Here is a 21,508-nt window from a genome sequence, read left to right as displayed (position 1 = left end):
ACAAATTAATATGTGAAAAGCTTCCGGCGCCGTGCTGGGGCTTTGACACACACAGGACTAATTTTGCTGACTTCCTTAGGCTCTGCTAATGAAGACATCCTGCTTAACTACACAGATTCTAATTGGGGCCACATTTCCCCAACAGAACTTTGTTATTAAGTGCCCATATTCTATTCTACATATAACTACACCTCTTATATTTTCTAATTTCCAAAAAAAGTATGTTTATTATAAAAATTAGAAAATACAGGTAAGCAGAAAGAAGAAAAATCATTTTCAGTAGCACAGCCAGCTGTGAGCATTTGGCATCCGTCCTCACAGTGTGTTTGTGTGTATGGGGTGTGTGTGTGTGTGTGTGTGTGTGTGTGTGTGTGTGTGTGTGTGTGTGTGTGTGTACATGTAGGCAAATTAGTAATTTAAAACAAATTACTAATCACCCATTACTGTCTGTAACCTATTGTAACATTCTGTATGCTAGTTTCCTACATTCTTTTGCACAATTTGGGATGGCTGTGTGGAACTTGTACCGTTGTAGCTTACTCTATCCAGTTGCTGGAGGTCATATTGCTTGGTTTCGTACAGTAGGTACGTTTTTGATGCTTTTGGTGTATATCACCATTCTAAGCCACTAAGGGTTTGCAGTTGATTAATGCCTATCACTTGGTTACTCTCTCTGTTCTTCAAAATTCTTTGATTCTAGCAAAGAGTAATGTTTCCTGGTAAGAGTAAGATATTACGTCGTTCTGACCCAATTCCAACAGCCATTAACACATCTTGAAAAGCAGAGTGTTTTTTGCTTATGGGATAACTTCCCCAGGGTGGTGAGAAAGTAGTATGAGGCTTGGCTCTTTGGCAAAGAGAACCCATTGTCACATGTCCTAAAGCGAGAGGGCTGAGGCTGGAAGAGAAATAGAACCAGTGAACTGCTGAGTTTGTCCCAGATTTGGAATCCTTGGCTTGGCACAGAGCTTCGTGTTGAGCTTACTTAGCTAGGTCACCAGGCACAAGGAGGCCTGGGAGACGCACAGCCCTCCATAAAATTGGCGGCTCTTTTTCACAGAGCAAACTCAGAAGAAAAGAGGATGCGGGAAGGTCTCATTGAGAAGTCGGTGGATAGTCAGAGTTGAATAAATTGATTCCCTTCTAGAAGTCTACTGGGAGAAAAAAACATGTAAATAATAGATATGACCAGAATAATGGGGACCAATATAAAGATCAAAAGATTTAGGTAAAGGCTAATTGTGAAATACATTTTCTTTTTCTTTATCTTAAGCCTCTAGATCACCTTTAGTTTCAGAATTACTTAAGACAGAGATTTATTTCACTGACTGTAAATATTAGACTAACATTAGCTTTGTTTTGTTTTACTCACTTCTTGAACTTTGTATTTTTGGTAGTGAATCAACCTTGCGTATAAGCTGGCCTTGGCTCTTGGCTTTTGGAGCACATCTGGCAGGCAGCAGAGAACCCCCAGAATTTTTGGCTCCAAAGAGATCATTGGCTTGCATTTGAACTTAGGGAAAGTTTCCAGTGACTGTTATTGAAGTTTTATTCATACAACAGAGGACACTGTTAGCCTGAGCCAGGCTTGGGCTGGCTGGAGTCCCACATCCTGGGCCAAGTCCATCAACCTCCCAAGGAGTGAGGAGGTCACGCTTACAGGACCATCAGACAGTGCAGCTGCATCCTTACTTGCATCTTCCTTGTATTGTAGCATTGCAGTTGTTCTGCAACAAGCTTCATCCAGAGAAGTTCTGTGAGTGTATGCTGTGGGCTAGGGGGTGACCATGAGGACCTCAGCTCCTGGACCATGCAAGCTGTGATGCCAGGAGATATGAGCACAGAATGCTCTGGGAGCTTGGAGGGAGGGTGCAGCCTCCTCACCTTGGGGAACCAGGACAGCCTTGTCAAAGAGGAGGGGAAGGCTAGAAGAAGGAATAGAAAGACACTCAACATAAACACATAATATTTTTATGGACATTTTCAGGGAGCAGGGAGAAGCATGTCACTTACAACTCATGGTCCATTATAGGACCATGCAGAGCCTCTCTGAGCATCTTTTAAACCATGTAGCAGATGTCTGTCTTGATCCAGACTCAGGTGCTCCAGGATAGCACTTTTCAAAATTTCTTCAGGATCATTTTAATTCTGAGAAACTCCAAGCCCTGCACCTGACATCCAGGTTTGAGGCCCCAATGCCCAGTCCAGGGGTCTCTTCTTGCTTTTCTGACCTCCTGCTCTGCCAGTGCCCAATGGGTACTGGGAGCTCTCTGTGGCCAGATGCCTCCGGTCTCTAGGGATTTCATTTTAGTCTTAGGGATTGAAAGAATCCTCTCTCTGCATTTGTTTCCCTAGAGTCACTCCCTCTGTCCTTAAACTCTAATCCTGTCCTTTTAGGACACCCAGTGTTATTGCCTCAAAGGACTTGGAAATCTAAGGTAAGAAGGGAAGCGTTTTATGTCACACACACACATGCGTGCGCGTGCACACACAGACTCACACACTCCCTTCCTTGGGGCAAGGAAAGACTGAGCCTCCTCCTGGTTTATATATTTGAAGGAGAAGTAGAGGAAATGGGGAGAAAATATAAATTTATATGTTAAAAATTAAAAAAGTTGTTATATTAAAAACAACTGCCATTAAAAAGTTGTTATATTTTCCATTTCAGAAATTGCTCTCAAGGTCTCTAGAGCCCAGATAACATGTGGAGCCTTTTGTTTTTCCGAAGTAGGAGCTTGGGGTAAGGGGTTAGTAACCGATTCAGGTTTTCCCTCCAAATGAGGGTAAATATAAGGCCCCCAATATTTTTAGTTCTCCAGACTTTTCTTAGCTACACAAATGTAAGGATTCCTCTTGACATTAAAAGTATTTTGAGCTCCATTTGGAACATTTTTTTAGTTAATAAGCAATATTTCTTTCCAGTGGGAACAAAATTAAATGTTTAGTTATATCAAACATTTTGGCTTTAGGACTCCTTCATACACTTAACACAATATTGAGGACTCCCAAGAGCTTATGCGAGTGGTATGTATAAATATTTGCCACATTTGAAATTAAAACCAAGAATTCATTAATTTAAAAATTAACAAATTCAAAACATAAAAACTCATTGCATGTTAACATATTGTACATAACATATTTTATTAAAAATAACTATTTTAAAAAACCAATTAGAGGAGTGGCTTTTTTTTCTTTTTTGCAACTCTTTTCAAGGTTTGATTTAAGAGAAGACAGGTAGATTCTCATATCTTTTTTTGTGGTCAATCTGTTGTGATTTGTTAAAATCAAGTAAGAAGACATGCCTTCATATATATAAACTGTTGGAAAAAAGGAGGACTTCATGGACCCTTGAAAGGGTCTCAGGGACCTTGCAGAGGTTCTTGGGCCACTTTGAGGACTGCCGATTTAGACAGATAAATTACCAGGGTATGTGATAGGTTTTAAATGAAAAGTTGTCTTTGAGAATTTGAGTATACTGTGGGTCAGATTAGTCGCTTATGAACAGACTAACAAATTATGAAATCTTATATAATGGTTATTTTTATATAAGAAATGTTGCTGTTTTAATGTTGTTTGTACTTAGTGTACATGCTTCTTTTTGCGAGTTCCTTGAGTATATATAGGAAGTCCTCAGTAATTGAAATGAATTGAATTGAATTACTAAAATTGACAGCAAGGACTTTAATATTATAAAATGTCTATAAGATGCTGTGCCTTGATTGCTTTAGGGTTTATTTTTTTCCTGGATGCTAGCTAAACTTCAAGAGAACCAGGGTCAGTTTTCACATTTCTCTCTAGTTGGTTTAATAATTTTGAAATACAGTCCAATGTCCCCAAGTCCAACAGAGACAGCCATATTATAACTTTATTTTTACTTACTCCTTTTAGGTAAATGTGCTCTCACATTGTAGGCATGATGTCTTGTGGTATCATGTGCCGTGTTAATGTTGTCCTCCCTCCTTCCAGAAATACAAAGAGTATGAGAAAGACGTTGCCATAGAAGAAATCGATGGTCTCCAACTGGTGAAAAAGCTGGCAAAGAACATGGAAGAGATGTTTCACAAGAAGTCTGAAGCAGTGCGGGTAAGTGCCTCTGGTTTCTGCTCTGTACTGCCCGAAGACACAAAGGCAGCTGCAGGCAACTGGCATTGATGAGCCCAGCTCTCAGAGATCAAAGTTGACTCAGCCATAATGTACACACTTTCTTAAGTCTGGTTAACTAGGATAAGCAGTTACTAGGAGCATGATTACCCTTTCTCCACGTAGGGTTTAGGTGCCAGTTTTCGTCTTTATGATTGTATGCCTTCAGTGGAGGTGTCCCTAATTGCACATCCACAGAAGATGGCCTCTGGCTGTGTAATGCATTCATTAATTGCCAAAGTACATTCAAGGGTACATTGTGGTTGAACTAAGCAATTGTAAAAAAATTTAAGCAATGTTTGCCAAAATATGGAATTGAAAATTTCTATGGGGTAAATGAGCCTGGATGAAGTTGGAAGTTCTTTTTACCTCTGTTGGAATATTACTGTAATTATAATGTTTATCTTGACTGGCAAGAGCTCCCTGAAAAATTTTTTAAAAATTTTTATTGGAGTATAGTTGATTTATAATGTTGTTTTTAATTTTAATTTAATTTTATTTATTTTATTTTTTTTCGGTACGCGGGCCTCTCACTGCTGCGGCCTCTCCCGCTGGGGAGCACAGGCTCTGGACGCGCAGGCCCAGCGGCCACGGCTCATGGGCCCAGCCGCTCCGCGGCACGCGGGACCCTCCCAGACTGGGGCACGAACCCGTGCCCCCTGCATTGGCAGGCGGACTCCCAACCACTGCGCCACCAGGGAAGCCCCTTATAATGTTGTTTTAGTTTCAGGTGTACAGCAAAGTGAATCAGTTATACATATACATATATCCACAACTCTTGTTTAGATTCTTTACCCATATAGGCCATTACTCCTGAAATTTTATAGTAGCAGGAAGAACGGAACTGCAGTGCACATGTGCATCGTTTTGGATTTCCAAGACGGCCTCCAACTTTATTCCTTGTTGCTGACAAAACAGGACATCTGAATTCTTGATTTAGGACATGTGAATGTTGCAGTATCCTATGTTAATACCATATTGGCACAGGATTATGGGAAAGAATTGCAATCTGAAGAGTTCTTTATTTCTAAAGTATAGTTTACTTACCTTTCAGTTTTATTATTTCCAGAATGACTTTATTATAAAAGTCCATTTCCTATTTTAGTTTTTCTCATCCTTAATTGGCCAAACCAAATTTCCACAAGATATTTCTGCTTTAGACCTTATAATCCCACACATTTTCTTGTTTCTAAAACATTTTTGTACTGTTTTGATTTAGGGAAGGAGGGGCTGTAGTTTAGGTAAGAGCATGAGCTTGAACTTGGGTTCAGTATCTGCCTTTGTCACTTACTAAACTTCAGCCTTCTGTAAAACAGCCTTCATGAGCCTTGATTTCCTCATCTTTAGAATGGGGAAAACTCTCACAGGGAGTGTGAAGATCAAACACAGTTGTGGTTTTGAGCCATTTAGCACAGAACCTGGCACATGAGCAGTGCTCAGTGAATAGTAACTTCTGCTGTTACTGTGATTATTAATTTAAATAAGATGAGACTTCTTGGTGGAAACTTTGAAGTGCCTTAAAAGAAAAAAAGTGCTTTTATCTGCCACGGAAATATTGCACTGACAGCCATTCCTGTGAGCTGCATGGTGGCCTCTGGTGTGTCTCTATATCACTCCCTTGAAGCAAGTGGTATTCTTCACAGACAGGGCAGCATGGTAGGCATTTGAATCTAACAGTCAGAGAACCCTGAGATAAAAATTTAAGAAAAACCCCACACAGTTACCATTTTCTATTTATAAAATGAACACCCCCTTTGTTGGAACTTTTAGAATATACTGAAAAGTATCAAACAGAGAAAAAAATCACCTAAAAGTCCCACCACCCAGCAGGAAACCAACGCTTGTTTTCTTTCTTCCTTCTAGTCTTTTTTTCTTTACACTTCTGTGCATGTCCTTGTATGTGTTTTTCTTTTATCAAATTAGCAATAGTATTGCCTGTTTGCTTTTGTTGTATCCAACTTTTTTTCACTTCTTTATCCCATTATAGTATGAACATTTTCTTGTGTCACTTTGTTTCGAGATTTTCTTAAATGGCTACATAACGTTCCAATCTATGGGCACGTGTGTCATAATTGATTTGATGTTCCTCTGTATCTGGATATTTAAGTTGTTTGTAAGCTTTGATATAAATAATGCTGAAGTAAATCTTCTTGTAAGTTAACAGCAGATCAGTAGACAGCACCCACTACGTGTTGGGTGCTTCTCTAAGGACTTCATATACATAAAGTATATATAGGCCTTATCCTGATAACAGCCCTGTGATGGAAGTTACTATTATGATCCTCATTTTACAAAAGAGGAGACTCAGAGCAGAAGTTAAGTCACTTCCCTGAGGTTACCTGAGGAGTGGGGGATGGACCCCAGGCACAGGGACCCCAGAGTCCACTTCCTTCATCACTTCCATGCCCTCAGCATCACATCCTTCAGTGTATGCTGATTTCCTTAAGATGAATTCCCAAACACAGAGACAGTTCCGAGGCTCTGAACCCATCTTTAAGGCTCTTTATGCATATGAAAATATTTCTGTCCAAATAAGGTCATGCCAATCCACAGCAGGAGTGGTGTGTGAATGCACATTTTCCTGAATCCTCAAAAAATGAATACAAATGTTTTGTTTTGTTTTAAATACTAGTAACAACATCGTCAATTGAGAGAAGGAAATGCTATTATTGTCCCAAATTGGATTTCTTTGTGAATCACAGAATTTTGGAGTAGAAAGGTACATAAATATCCTTAGGTTCTGTCTCTGCAATTGACGGACAAGGAAGGCCTGGTGTCTGGAATTCATGGGGGCTTGTGAATCATGCTACCGTCATGCAGAGCTCTAATCAGCAGCAGACCCTGGACGTGGGCACTCAGAGGCAGGGGCCCATGTGGTGGGTGAGACATGGGCTCTGGAATAGAGAGAACTGTTCCGAATCTCAGTTCTGCCCCAAGGTGTGAGGCTGGTGAGAAAAGCTGAATAAGCCCATTGGACCTCTTCTCCTCACTCAGCTCCCTGGAGACATTAGGACTCGATGACTCACTAATCCTTAGCTATGTTTATTGAGTTCACTAGGCACCAGGTCCTGTGCCAAGTACTTTGCACATGCCATCTCGTTTCATTCTTGCATCAGCCCTGGGAATGAGACACGTTACTATCATTGGTTTAGAGATGAGCAAACAGGCTTGGCCCTGGTTACTTGGGCAGGCTCAGTGGAGTTCCGTTGGCACCCAGGCTGTAGGATTATAGTGGCTCTGTGTGTATCTGTGTCAAGTGTTTAGCACAGGCCTGGCAAACAGTAAAGGTTCAGTAAATATTTGCTCTTAATGCTGGTTACAGGACCTCCCAGTTTGTGAATATGTAATAGTGAGAGAGTCTTGAAGCCTCAGGAAGTCCCTGGATGATGACAGGAGGGAACCTAATTTTGAAACCTTTTTTGCTTTAAATTAGTGAGGTGAAAATAAAAAAGACTGATATGGTTGATGTGGTTCCTTGGAGATGGAAAAATTTTTTTTGCTCTATTTGAATTGAAATGTTCCCAGAGTAAAGCTATCCAAGATTCTCAGAATTATATATTTTATGTATTTTAAAAGAGTACAAGGCCCTTTGTAAGCACACTTGATGCCATAAAATTTAGGGTAGCTGGTCCAGCAATATGTGGTTCTCCCCTGCTCCCAATCTTTAAAAAGGAAAGAGGGCTTGTATATCACATTGGGGTTTTGTCTGGAGACAGTTTTGTCATTGAGATCGGCCTGGTCCCTGTGTGGACTGTGCGTCTCCATTGGCAACAGTCACAGACCATGTGGCATTTGGAGTGAGACGAGGTGGCCACTGACAGGCCTCCTGGATGTTGGCTTATATTAAGGCCAGGGGAGCAGTGGGTGTGGCTGTTTTTCATACTACAATTACACCTCACTTCTCCAATAGGAAAGGTTGTTATTGCCCATGGGACTTGTGATATTTTGAAGTGCAAAGACCTCAAATTCCAATTTGCCGGCGCATTTGCGGTGGAATCATCGCTTGCCACGTTGCAGTAGAATGCTCCACTGTGCACCAGGCCTTGCCTTTCCAGCCCATGCCACACAATGAGCAGCGACCCCCTTCTCAAATGTCCCAGGAAAACACCGGATCTTAGAATTTGCTCCATCCCTGTCATGCACTATACCTAGCAACCTCCCCTTTCCGAGCCCCCATCCTCATCCCCGTTCCCAGCAATCTGAGTCAGGTCAGAGGCCCTGGTGCCTCCCCTAGTGCCTTCCTGCCAATAACTGACCTAGCACCAAGTGCTCATTGATGGTGGATGGCTGGGAGGACTCAAGAACACAGAGGTAAAAAACTAGCTCACAAAAAATGCTGATTATTAAAATTTCCATTGATGTATATAAAATATTTATGAGACTGGCAGTAGCAATATAGAAAACTGCAGTAACACCTTTAGTCTGGTAGAGGAAGGTTCAGTTAGTGCTAGGGGAAAAACAAAAGAGTATTAGGGTAACGCAGTCCTTTAACATGCCTGTCACCTCTTGGCTGTTAAACAGTGTTGATCTTTTTCTCTGTCTCTTCGGGCTTGATTTCATCATTTCCCCCCATCACTTTTCCCAGTGATTAGTTGAATCAGAGTGATTTTTATCATACTCATCCCCTATTTAAATTACTCTCCACTATGCAATTATCCTATCACAGAAAATCCTATTTTTCTCCCCATCAGATGTCTGAAGTGAATGTGAAAGCCATAGTGGCCTGCCCATTACATAACCTCTGTCATCTGATGGATAATGGACTATATGTAACTTTTATTTTTCAGGCTAGCAAATTACAAATAACCTTAGCTTCAATAATTGCCATTAACATAATGGTGCCATCATTATGGTACCATTTCTTAACTAATATTTCCTAGAACTTTTTAATGCCACTGGCTTAAATAATTTTTTTCAATTCCACTCGGAGACTTGATGTAGGTTGTTTTAACATTAAACCACATCAGGTGTGATGCAGCAATGCTGCTGTTTGCTTTTGTGTATAAATATTGCAACCAAAGCATCATCTCCCAACTTCTTTGTTCAAACATATTCATGCTACCAAGCCCTCGATTAATGTTGCTGAGCAATTTATCAAGTATTAAGTCCCTGTGAATGGACAGGAAATGGAATCAATTTGTTTTCAGTTCATTAACATTTCAAGGGAGATATTTCATATGCTGGACATGGAGGAAGTGATATGTTCTCTGCCAGCTGTGCACTCCCGTTGGGCCGTGTCTAAGTGACACCTGGAAGTGCTCGGCTGTGTTACAAGTCAGAGCTCATCTGAAATATTGATAGGAGGCAAATTTGACACAGCTTCCCGTTTTTCTGCTGATGGTGACAAACTCTTTTCCCTGATTGTGGGAAAGGAGAAGGCAAAGGATGTGCATTCCATGGCAGTGGTGACAGGGACAGGCTGCCACTGCCTTTCCTTTGTCTTTAAAATCTGAGCCTTCAGTTGAAGGAGCACAAACCATCACGCAGATGGAAGGATAATCTGAGGCTCCAGGGAATTCCAAGCAGGCACAGCTAACCGTGCAGTTGGAGGAGAATCTGTAGGAAGTAGATCTGGATAACTGCAGGCATCTCTGATTATAGAGATAGACTTTTAGGACAGATTCCAACACAGCCAGTGGGAAGTAATGATCCTCTGTTTTCCGTATGGTCCGTATAACCCAGATTAGCAGCACACCCAGAAAAAAGTAGATAAACCAAGGAAATGGCAAACAAAATGACTTCTTAGAGAATTTATGAATTTATACTAGTGTTCTCCAGAATGGTTTTCTAAGGGTGAATTCCCCAGCATGGTTTTTTGCCTTTGATTGTGTGGAGCACCTTTGGGGTTATCACACTAATCTGCGCCAGAATTGTAACATCCTTCTGGCTTCCCTGGTGTTCCTGGGTTCGGGCCAGGCACTGATCCACACAGCTTTCTCTGCTGGGCTGTACCAAGTGCAGGCCTCCACAAACTTAAAACACTTTTCAAAGAGACAGAAAGGATTCTAGGATGGTATCTATTTTGGTAGCATATTAGGCAAAACATTAAGTATTTTATTTGCTGTTCAAATTTATTTTCTCCCCCAAACAATTAATTAGAAGTGGCTAAACAAAGAAACTTCATTGGGGACTATGAAAGGACATAGCAAGCAAGTTGCAGCTAAACTCACTAAGTGAAGAGCCTAGTCTATTGTTTCCAAACTTTGGGTAAGATATTTCATACATTTTAAAAGCACTCTGAAGCTCGAAGCTCATACCTGCAAATAAACTTAATCCTGTTTCACTTATTTTCTGATTTATATTGATAAAATGATAAATTGAGCCCTTGAAAAAGAGTGTTTTGCTTAAAAATAAACATCTGTGCTTCTTAGGAAAAGCTAAAAGAGACTAGATTATATATTAAGGTTTTTTCCCCTTCCTATAGCTACCTGCTGTTCATTGCGGAACTGATTCCCATTATAGCTGTACTGTGGAAAGTAATTGCTGTTGTACAGTAATTCAATTTCAGTGTATTCACGCATCAGTTCACCGATAGGGACTTATCTGGAGAAACCTGGGACTTGAAGGCTTTTTATCGAGAAATTCCACATGCAGCAAGACATTTTTCCTAGGTAACGAATATCAGTTTTTGCATTTAATAAACATTTACCTTCCCAGAAAAATGAATTTTTTCCCCCTGCAGACGAGATTTACGCCAAACTTCCAAAAAGCCAGAGGGTACTATTAAAGTGACTTCCTCTAGCTGTTTTTTTGACTGGTACGTGTCTACATATGTATGACTATAAAACACATCTATGTTTTTATGTAAATATATACACTGAGGCATGAAAAGCAGGATGCACCCAAGGAAGGCATGCTCTGACCAAAAATATGTGCTGCAGAAGCGTTTCATATATACAGGGACTATGCAAACACTTGTGGTATAAAAACTCATCTATATCGGTAGGCATTGTGAAAATTGTTGGTGAGGCTGCTTTCAAAAGCATACACATTAAGTTGGAAATGAAATCAACCATTTTGTTTACAAATTTCTAAATTAAGGAAAGATTCTTAAGATGGAACTGATTCTCCCTGTATAAAATGACTCTTAGGTCATAAGGACTCTTTTAATACTAAGTCCAAAATAAACTGAGGTCTTGGGAGTTGAATATACTGAACATTGCTAGGATGGACTTTAGTTATCAACCAATGGAGGTAGCTGTACTTATCTAAAAAGATTTTTCTGCCTTGTGTTCATTTCTGATTTTATCTCAGAATTTCAAAACTTGTTCCTTGAAAAAGGAGTGAATTTGTTTCAGAAAAAAATATGTTTTCAGTCACAAATGGAGAAGGAAAAGACTATTATTTTTTTGTGTTGCTGTATCTTGTGACCTATTTGCCCTTCCTTCCTTCCTCCCTCTTTCCCTCCCTTCCTTTCTTCATTCTTTTTTTTGTTTTTGGCAAACTGCTTTGCAAAATTCCATACATATGTGTAAGGAAATTTAGAGCAGAAACCTCAAACCAGAAGAAACAAAAAATAGCGACAATCTGGATTCACCAGTTTTGATGAGGTCAGCAAACCATCCTTGGTTAATGGTTGAGGGCAAAACCACATGGATCCATGTGGTCTTCGTGGGTTTCACCCCAAATGGGGTTGGGGTTTCCTCTAACATACTTCAGATTGTATCAACCTGAGCCTCACAGCGAGGCCCAGAAGGCTGCTTTCCTGCCCACATTGAGAGTAAGCAACCAGCCCATCTCCTGAGGGAGATGCGCTTCCTGTAAAGAGATGGAAGGAGAACGGCCAGGCATTTTGTATCCGTTTCATCTCCAGTCTCCCCAAGCCCTTCGTTTTCCATCAAGCCTGTATGGGGAGTTGGGTTGGCTTGGTGAACTGCATCCTAGCTTTCCTGCCTATTCTGGGGCTTTTGGCCTGTAGAAAGAGTTCTTTGTGGGTAGAACCACTGTGCCAAACGCTTCCCAACTTCATGGTTATTTGTCCCACCCCAAATATTTGAACTAAAACCTCCTTTTGCAAAGCTATGGAAGACTTTGTTTTGGGTTTTCTATGTAGCTCACCTTACGCATGTTGGTTTTCTTATGTTTTTTGCTTTGTTTTTTTTTTTTTTTTTTTTTTTTTTTCTGTAGGCGGGCCTCTCACTGTTGTGGCCTCTCCCGTTGCAGAGCACAGGATCCAGACGTGCATGTGGGATCCTCCCAGACCGGGGCGCGAACCCGGTTCCCCTGCATCGGCAGGCGGACGTGCAACCACTGCGCCACCAGGGAAGCCCTTTTGCTTTGTTTTTAATGATTATACTATACAGGTTCACTGTAAAAGAAAAAAAAAATGTGCAGAAAAATATAAAGGAAAAATTAGATACCATAGCCCCAGGAGGTATTGAAAGGCACTTGACATCTTTCCATACCTTTTGTTTTTAAGTATCTTAATTTTTATGCCAGATAAAAATGGTTTCTTTCTATTTGTGTATATGTATATGCATATACATGTATATATGTAAACTTCCAAAACATTGGCTTATTCTTTCTTGTAACCAGATTTAAAAAGAATTTTATGTGTTGTGGACATCTTTCCACATTAATGAATATATATTTTTATTCCTTTTCACGACTGCATAATAATCTGCTTTCTAGATGTTTCAATCAAGGAGTTCTCTCTTGGCGAACATTGATGTCATTTAGTGTTTCAGTATTATAAGCAATAATATGATAAACTCTCTTGCAGAGAAACTTTTTTCCATTTATTTGATGCTTTTATTAGGATGTATTCCTAGAAGTAAAATCAAGGCTTTTGTATACCTTGCCAGCTTCTCCAGATACCACCCACCTGCTTGTGCTCCCACCTGTGTGGTTGGAGAGGTACTATTACTCCACTTTCTTCCCTAACATTTCACTGTTATTAGTCTTTTGGTCTTGATCAATCTTACAACAAAAAGCAGCATCTCATTTTACGTTATTTTTTGTAAATACTCACTGTTTGGCATGTTGGGTCCTTTCTGGCTCCCTACCTGCCCTACACCAGGGTTTGAGGCAAATTACACAATGTCACAGAGCATGGGTGCAGTGTCACAACATAGAGAAGGCGGCCTGGGTGCTGGTCCCTCATCATCTCGTAGAGAGGTGTGCCCAGGCACTTGCTTGGTATATCTTCCCATTTGTTTATGTTGTTTTCAGTTTCTTCCATCAATGTCTTATGATTTTCAGAGTACAGAGGAAATACTTTCAACTTTTCACCACTGAATATGATGTTGCCTGTATGTTTGTTATATATGGCCTTTATTATGCTGAGGTATGTTTCCTCTATACCCACTTTATTTTTATCATAAATGGATGTTGCGTTTTGCCAGATGCTTTTTCTGCATCTACTGAGATGATCATATGATTTTTATTCTTCAATTTGCTAATATGGTATATCACATTGATTGATTTGTAGATATTGAACCAGGTGGTTCTGACCCTGCCTTCTTTCAAACTACTGCTGCTGTGCTGAGACTCAGAGCATGTGAGATTTTGCTTGTGCCCCTTAGGAGCAGAGTCTCTGTTTCCTATAGCCCTCTGACCCTTCTGTACACAAGTCCCACTGGGCTTCAAAGCCAGTAGTTCTGAGGGGTCATCTTCCTGGTGCATGACTCCTGGCCTGGGGATCCCAACGTGGGGTTCAGACCTCACTCCTTTGGAAGAACCTCTGCAGTTACAATTATCCTCCTGTTTGTGGATAACGTATCTGGGGGTGTGAGTCTGAACTATATACTGTGTCTCTGCCTCTCCTACCCATCTCATTGTGGTTCCTTCTTTGTATCTTGAGTTGTGGAAAGTCTTTTCTGCTAGTCTTCAGATCATTGTAGGTAGTTGCTCTGTAAGTGGTTGTAATTTTGGTGTGCCCGTAGGAGGAGGTGAGCTCAGGGTCTTCCTACTCTGCCATCTTGGCTACACACCTCTCCCTCCCTCCCCTCCTTCCTATTTGGTTGGATCTGATGAAGGAAGACTTGATTTCTGGACAGGGCAAGGAGGAAATGAGTGTTGTGAAGCCATGACTTAGCAGAAAAACCATGACTTTCCCCGGTGTTCTCTGTGCCTGGCTGAAGGAGCTTTTGGTCGTAACGTACAGGCTTGATGCTAGAACTAGGGTGTGTGCCTCCAGGCCTGGCACATGTTTCTCTTCATGTGGCAGATGGTAAACATGGGCAGCTCACCACCCCCAGGAAATGGAACAAACTGATGTTATGAGCAAGTTCAAGAGGCTTTTCGTAAATTAGGGAGTGATGTCACGAAGGAGAATTTGGAGTGATGCTGAGAGCAGTTGCCAAACCCTTTCCCCCCATCAGGGTTTGGTGTTGTCACAGCTGTAGTCTGTCTGGGTCAGGGCACCCATCTAGAGCCCTGCCCCACCCCTACCAGCATTAGCTGTCACAGCATCCTGCTTATTTCTTTAGACATGTTTTGAAAGTTGTACTTTGTTTATCTCAGTTTTGACTTGCATATTGTCAGTCTCCACCCTAGAACTCCACTGTCATGAGGGCAGGGACCTTGATGGTCATGCTTCCTTTTATATCTTCAGGACCCAGGCAGGGCACTTGGGTGTCCGTGAATGAATGAACTGGCCACAGTGGTAATGATGCTGTCATGCTCCTGCTTGGGATGAGTGTCTAAGCACCAGGACACGGGGCTGGTTAAGGTCTCAGGCATTTCCTGTGTGTTTCTTGCCCTCTGCTCCCCACCAAATGATCCATTTCTCCTCTGCCTCACATGTGAAGTTTGGATTTGGTTTATCTTGTTCATGGTTTATAGTATGTTTCTTTACAACAAAGAAAAAGAAAAACAATTTCCTTTCGCATCCAAAGTGAAATGTCACTTAAAATCGTATTTCCTGTTTTCATTGCCTACTTTTATTCTCCATTTACAAAATTGGCTTTGAAAGACTTCCTGTCACTTAGGTCAAGACCCAGTGGACCAAGCAGCCTGGAGAAGAGGGGCTCATGGCCACGGAGACCCTGTGTGAAATTACAGTGCTGGCCCCTGCTGTTAGCCAAGTAACAATTACACCCCATCTGGTAGCCCATGTGGAGATGCTGGGCTCGCCCTGTGGTGCTCTGACTGCCTTGCTCACTGCAACTAGAACAAGGTGTCATGTGCAGGTAGATGATGTGCATGACACTTTGAAGCAAAGTGAATGGGTCAGGGAGAGCTGAACACAGCAGAATCGCATCAAAAATCTTCTGATCTTCCAGATTATTACATGGTTGTTCCAACAAAACAGACCATGTAGAAAATAATGCCACTTAATTTATACCCAGGCAAGGTGAAAGAAATCTTAAAAGGTTTGTGGGTGGGGGGAAATTATGGTGAATCACTGAAGTGTCACCATCAATATATCCAAATGACAGAATAAAGCAATAATAATAATGATGATGATAATAATAATAATAATAAAAACCCACTAGCTATAATTGTATAAATTACTGGCAACGAATGAAAGGTTTTCAGAAATGTTTTGAATGTGTATGTAGGATGTTTAACTGAGGATGTGTTGCTGGCATCCGTTGTCTTTTTTTGGTCTTTGCTCCGTTTCCCATATGGAGGTAAGGAGCAGCTGGTCCTGCAACACAGCGAGGTTATGTATGTTTTCTAAATTAGGTTATGAGGGGAAAATGAAAGGGTAGTTAGGAATTCAATGGCATTTCATTTATACTGCATTCAGGGGAGGGTTGACAGCCCTTTCGAATAATCAGAGTCTTTGTTAAAAATCAGCTGGGATATCCTTGATTGCCTATCCCAAGCTGTACAGGCTGCTTGAACAGACAAATAGAGCTTTGTACAATCGAGGGCAAATGGGGATTTTGTGTGTGTGTGTGTGTGTGTGTGTGTGTGTGTGTGTGGTTTTTAATTGATATTTTTATGTGTCAGTTGGGGAGGAAAATCATATCCTTGGGAATATACTTAGAAAGCCTCCCTCACTGTGCACCTGGTGATTCCCAAGCATCCATCTCATCAGGTGTTTGATGGTTTTGCAGAGAGGGACTTCTTCAGGGGCCCTAGAAGTCCGTGGTGGCATCAGCAAGTAGATCCCCATCTAGGTCACGGTGCGAAGTTGCTTATCAACATGCCAACACCAGCCATCTCCTTCCCCCAAGCAGGTGTCTCTGGACTAGGCAAAGGTACTGGCAATGATTTTACCAAGAGGTGAGCAGACAGGTGCCAGCTGCTGAGGGACGATGGAAGCAGCCCCAGGCAGGAGCACAAGCAGACTTGCAGGGGGCAAAGCCTGTAGGCAGGTGTTTGGCCGGCTACCTGGTGGCCTCTGTTATGGGGCTGTTGTAGCCATTCATCCTATCTTCTTGAGAACTTTCCCCAAAGGGCTCAGTGAACCTCCTCCATTGCTGTGTTGGGAGTCTGTCACTACAGTCTCGTGGCCATGGTCTGTGGTCCACGTGGGGAAATCATACATGGTAGAGATGAATTGACTCTAGGGAAGTGTATTTAGCCTTCTTCTCTTGGCAAAATGAACATAGAGTGGGGTGGGTAGTGGTTCACACTCACAGGAATTGCTTCAGTGGTGATGGGGAAAGTCATAGACAGGTTTTACTTGATCTTCCTGGGCTTTGAGGAAAAAATGAAATCACATATGCAAATATGAAGTGATATAAAAATGTCCAGATTTAAAACTTGAAAAATTGAGAGGTGTAGCCACCCGAGGCTCCCATTCCCACATAGTGACAGTCCAAGTGAACTGCCCAGTTGGTTGATTTCCATGCTGCTTCCCTGTCATGTATGTTGCCACTCTGTCCCCCCAAAGCACTGAGTTGGCAATCCTTGGATTAGTTAGATTAGGGCCACAGCCTCTTTTAGTGAACATAGCAGAGTGTTTTGGTGTATGAGGTCTGAAAGCTCATAGGTAGGATATTCGCAGCATTTACAATTTACTCTGTAGAAAGTAAGCAGTAGTCATTGTCATTGTCACAGTATGGAGGGCTTCTCTTTTGCTAAGCCACTATGCTATGCTCTACGTCTGTTATGTCATTTAAATGTTACCATCCTGTTTTGGATTAAAAACTCTTTGGCTGGAGGCGAGGATTGTTCACAGGACACAGGATAAGAAAGCATTATAAGGAGCAAGGATTTCTTTTTCTTTCAAGTTTGTGATCCACCGGATGGGACTGTTTCTGAGATTTTTCTTCACCTTTAACATTTTAGAATTTTAGCCTTTGTTTTGGTCTCTTACCCATAAGTCCTATTTGTTTCATTGTGCCTTTTCTCCCAGCTCAAAGAAGACCTGAGCCATGTAAATAATTCCCGATCTGGTATCATTGAATCAAGAAACAGAAATCAGAGTGATCCCCTCTCTCCCTAAATCCCCCTCCCCGCAGCACACACTTTCCTATTAGAATGATGACTGGGACAATATCACACATGAAGAAGGGTATGAAAAATGTTCAGAGTGGTTACATTTGAATATGGGACACTTACCTCTCTGTGCAGGCACCTGATAGAAAAAAATAATTCATCAAACTTTGTTCAAGAAAAAAGAGCATTAAGCCTTCATCAACAACAATATCAAGAGCTCACCATGGCAGGAATGGGACAATAAAGGAGTTATTTTACCAGAATTAACAGGAAGAAATTAGCCCCATGTATCCTTCCTTTTTATCACAGTGTGGTACATTTGCATATTTTGAATTTTCACATTTGCATAGTCAGTGATTTTAAATTAGATTCTCACATTTCCTCTCTGATGTTTGTCATGTGTATAACTTGTCTTAATAACTGAGTTGTTAGCATTTCAAAAACAGTTATCTAATCATTGGCTCAACCCTGAAAACACAGCGCCCAGTTTACCTTTGCAATTTTTTAACAGCTTTACTGACATATAACTCACATATGATACAGTTAACTCACTTAAAGTGTAGAATTCAATGTTTTTTAGTATATCCACAGAATCTGTACATCCATCACCCCAAGATTTTCATCAACCCAAAGAGAAAACCCTGTACCCGTTATCAGTCCTCTTTGTTCCTCCTTTCCGTTTCTCCTTTCTGTATCTATAGATTTACCTATTCTGGATATTTCATATAAATGGAATCATACAGTGTGTGGTCTTTTGTGACTGGTTTCTTTCACTGAGCATGATGTTTTCAAGGTTTACCCATATTGCAACAAGTATCAACACTTAATTCTTTGTTTTGGTCAAATATTATCCCACCATATAGATATACCACATCCATTTATTGTTTATCCATTCGTCAGTTGATAGTCATTTGAGTTGCTTCAACTTTTTAGCTATAATGACTAGTACTGCTATGAACATTTGGGTACACGTTTTTACATGGACATATATTTTCATTTCTTTTGGGTATATATAGGAATGGGTTTGCTGGGTCAAACGGTAACTCTGTGTTTAACCTTTTGAAGAACTGTCATACTTTTTCTAAAGTGGCCGTATAATTTTACATTGCTACCAGAAGTGTGTGAGAGTTCTGACTTCCCCATATCCTTGCCAACACTTGTTATTTGTCAATTTGATTATAGCCATCCTGGTGAGTGTAAAGTGGTATCTCATTGTGTTTTTGACTTGCATTTCCCTAATGACTAATAATGTTGAGCATCTTTCATGTGCTTATTGTATATCTTATTTGTGTTTCTTCCTTGGAGGAATTTCTATTCAAATCCTTTGCCCATTCAAAAATTGTGTCATTTGTCTTTTTATGAGTTATTTGTATTCTAGATACTAGTCCCTTATAAGATATTCAATTTGAACATATTTTTTTCCTATTTTTGTGGGTTGTCTTTTTAACTTTCATGATGATAGTCCTTTGTAGCACAAAAGTTTTTTTTGTTTTTGTTTTTTTTTTTTTTTTTTTTTTGCGGTACATGGGCCTCTCACTGTTGCGGCCTCTCCCTTTGCAGAGCACAGGCTCCGGACGCGCAGGCTCAGCGGCCATGGCTCACGGGCCCAGCCACTCCGTGGCATGTGGGATCTTCCCGGACCGGGGCACGAACCCGTGTGCCCTGCATCGGCAGGCGGACTCTCAGCCACTGCGCCACCAGGGAAGCCCCACAAAAGTTTTTAACTTTGACAAAGTCTAATTTATTTATTTTTCCTGTTTTGTTGCTTGTATTTTTGGTATCATATCTAAGAAACCATTGCCTAATCCAAGGTCTGTCTTTGTTCTTTTCTAAGAGTTTTATAGTTTTAGCTCTTACATTTAGGTCTTTGATTCATTCTGAGTTAACTTTTGGATTTGGTGTGAGGTGGTGGTCCAACTTCATGTTTTCCGTGTGGATATCAGTTGTCGCAGCATCATTTGTTGAAGAGTACCCTTGCAATTTAAGGTGAGTTCCTTTCAGCTCTGACATTTGATTGACCCAGTACTATTACCTAGAGAGCTGGATCCCTACAGCTGTAATCACAACAGTGCTGTTGGGCTGACTCTGACAAGCGCGTAGTAAGCACTTTACGTGTTGTCTGATTTTATACTCACAAACCCCTCTGAGACGGGTCGAGTTATTACCAGTTATTAACCCATGTGTCAGGTGAAGCAATTGAGGCCCAATTTCTTGTTATTATAAGAAGACTATTATACTGTAGGTTGTAGGTAGTTCAGATTTCAACCCAGGCAGGCTTCTTTCAACCTCTGTGCTGTACTGCCTGTCCTTAGGTTCTTTTTTTTTTTTTTTTAGTACGCAGGCCTCTCACTGCTGTGGCCTCTCCCGTTGCAGAGCACAGGCTCCCGACGCACAGGCTCAGCGGCCATGGCTCACGGGCCCAGCCGCTCCGCGGCATGTGGGATCTTCCCGGACCGGGGCACGAACCTGTGTCCCCTGCATGTGCAGGTGGATTCTCAACCACTGCGCCACCAGGGAAGCCCTGTCCTTAGGTTCTTAATAAGATCCCATAAACAGTGGCTGCCTGGGACCAGGAGCTATGCTAAGCACTTAAGGTGAATGATCTCAGTACTTTTCAGAGCACAAAGTTCATCAGAATAGCCCAGGAAGGTTGTTATAAAGAAGATGCCGTTTCACACTTCTAAATTTTAAAAATTTATGTATATCTATTATGACAACAAAAGGGGTATAATTTGTGCCATGGAAAACTTTAGTGGTGCAAGATTCTAACAACAGCATACACCCACCACCTCCGCGTTAGCTGTTTTTTCTTTTCAATCTGACTTGCTGGAATAAACTATGGTCCAACAACAACAACAACAACAAAAGAAGATGCCATTTCAGTCATCTAAGAGTTTGCAATTCCTATGAACTCATAGTTGATGTTGCTACGGCTGGTCAAGGGACCACATTCCAGGCGGAAAGGGATTCGCCTATTGGTTCTCAAGCTTGGCTACACACTGGAATCACTTGGAAGCTTGAAAAAATACTTACGCCCAACCCCTCCATCTGGGATTCTAATTGACTTGGTCTGGGGTGTAGCCTTGTCAGGGAGAATTTTTCAAAAACTCCCCAGAGGGTTCTAATGTGCAACCAAGTCTGAGCAGTGCCATCTCATCCTGCAGTGAGCTCCAGGGGTAGCCATTTGAGTCTACTTTTAGAGGTGACTTCCAGAGGCTAACTGATTTGTCCAGGGTTACACGGCTACTAAGTGGAAGAGCTGGGATTTCAGTCCAGGCCTATCTGATTCCAAGTCCAGCTCCTAACCCTTGCATCGCACCCTACAGTGGCTTCCCTTCTGAAGGCAATTTGAAAGGGAGCCTGAATGAAGTGGGTGACGTCCCCTGGTCTCAGCGAGCCTTTGGAGAGGGTCATCCGACACCTGTACCCCTGGGGTGCTAAGCCCCTCCCCCCCGTGCCCTCCCCATGCAGGGGCTGTGTTCTCATGTGGCGTGCCTGTGGGACCTGGGTACAGGTATTCACTTCTTGCCACTTTAAGAGGATCTGGATGTGGTGTCCCAGTCTCTCTAAATCAAGTTCGCGTTCTCTCATTTATCAGGTTACTTCATGAGGGAATTGGGCAGGGTGAGCAATGCTTTCAACTAAAGCCTGTTGGGAGTGGGACAAAATGCTCATTTCTTTGAGAATCCCTATGGTTTCAAGGAGGGGAAAATAAAGGTTTGAGAGTGGGGGTGCAATTTATTTGTCTTCTCTTCTTCCCCTAAGCCACCTCCATCCCTATAAGGCCTGCGTGTGGGTATGAGTACTCACGTCATCTGCCCTGTCTGTCCTCAGCCCTGGATGCTTTACCATCCTACGCCCTTTGTGGACTGTGAGCTGTATCCCATGAAGTGGACAGCCTGGGACCTTGGGTTGGCTCCTGTGGGAACTAGATTTACAGCCTAATTAGGAAACGCCGCTGCCTCCCTAGAAGGAGTTGAAGGCTACTGGGGGAGACAGATACTGAGTTAGAAGTTGGAGGAGTGGGGAA

General features: G+C 41.7%; 1 protein-coding gene across 1 annotated transcript in view; it reads left to right on the top strand.

Moving 5' to 3' along the window:
* CACNA2D3 (calcium voltage-gated channel auxiliary subunit alpha2delta 3) overlaps positions 1–21,508 on the top strand; it is a 798,772-nt gene that overhangs the window by 150,497 nt on the left and 626,767 nt on the right. The window contains exon 3 of the mRNA XM_055079897.1: positions 3,967–4,083. Coding sequence (XP_054935872.1) covers positions 3,967–4,083 — 117 coding nt within the window. The remainder of the gene's footprint in view (positions 1–3,966; positions 4,084–21,508) is intronic.

The sequence above is a fragment of the Physeter macrocephalus genome, chromosome 18, assembly GCF_002837175.3.
Source record: "Physeter macrocephalus isolate SW-GA chromosome 18, ASM283717v5, whole genome shotgun sequence".
In the NCBI taxonomy this organism is placed as follows: Eukaryota; Metazoa; Chordata; class Mammalia; order Artiodactyla; family Physeteridae; genus Physeter; species Physeter macrocephalus.
This window is presented reverse-complemented; position numbering and strand designations above follow the sequence as displayed.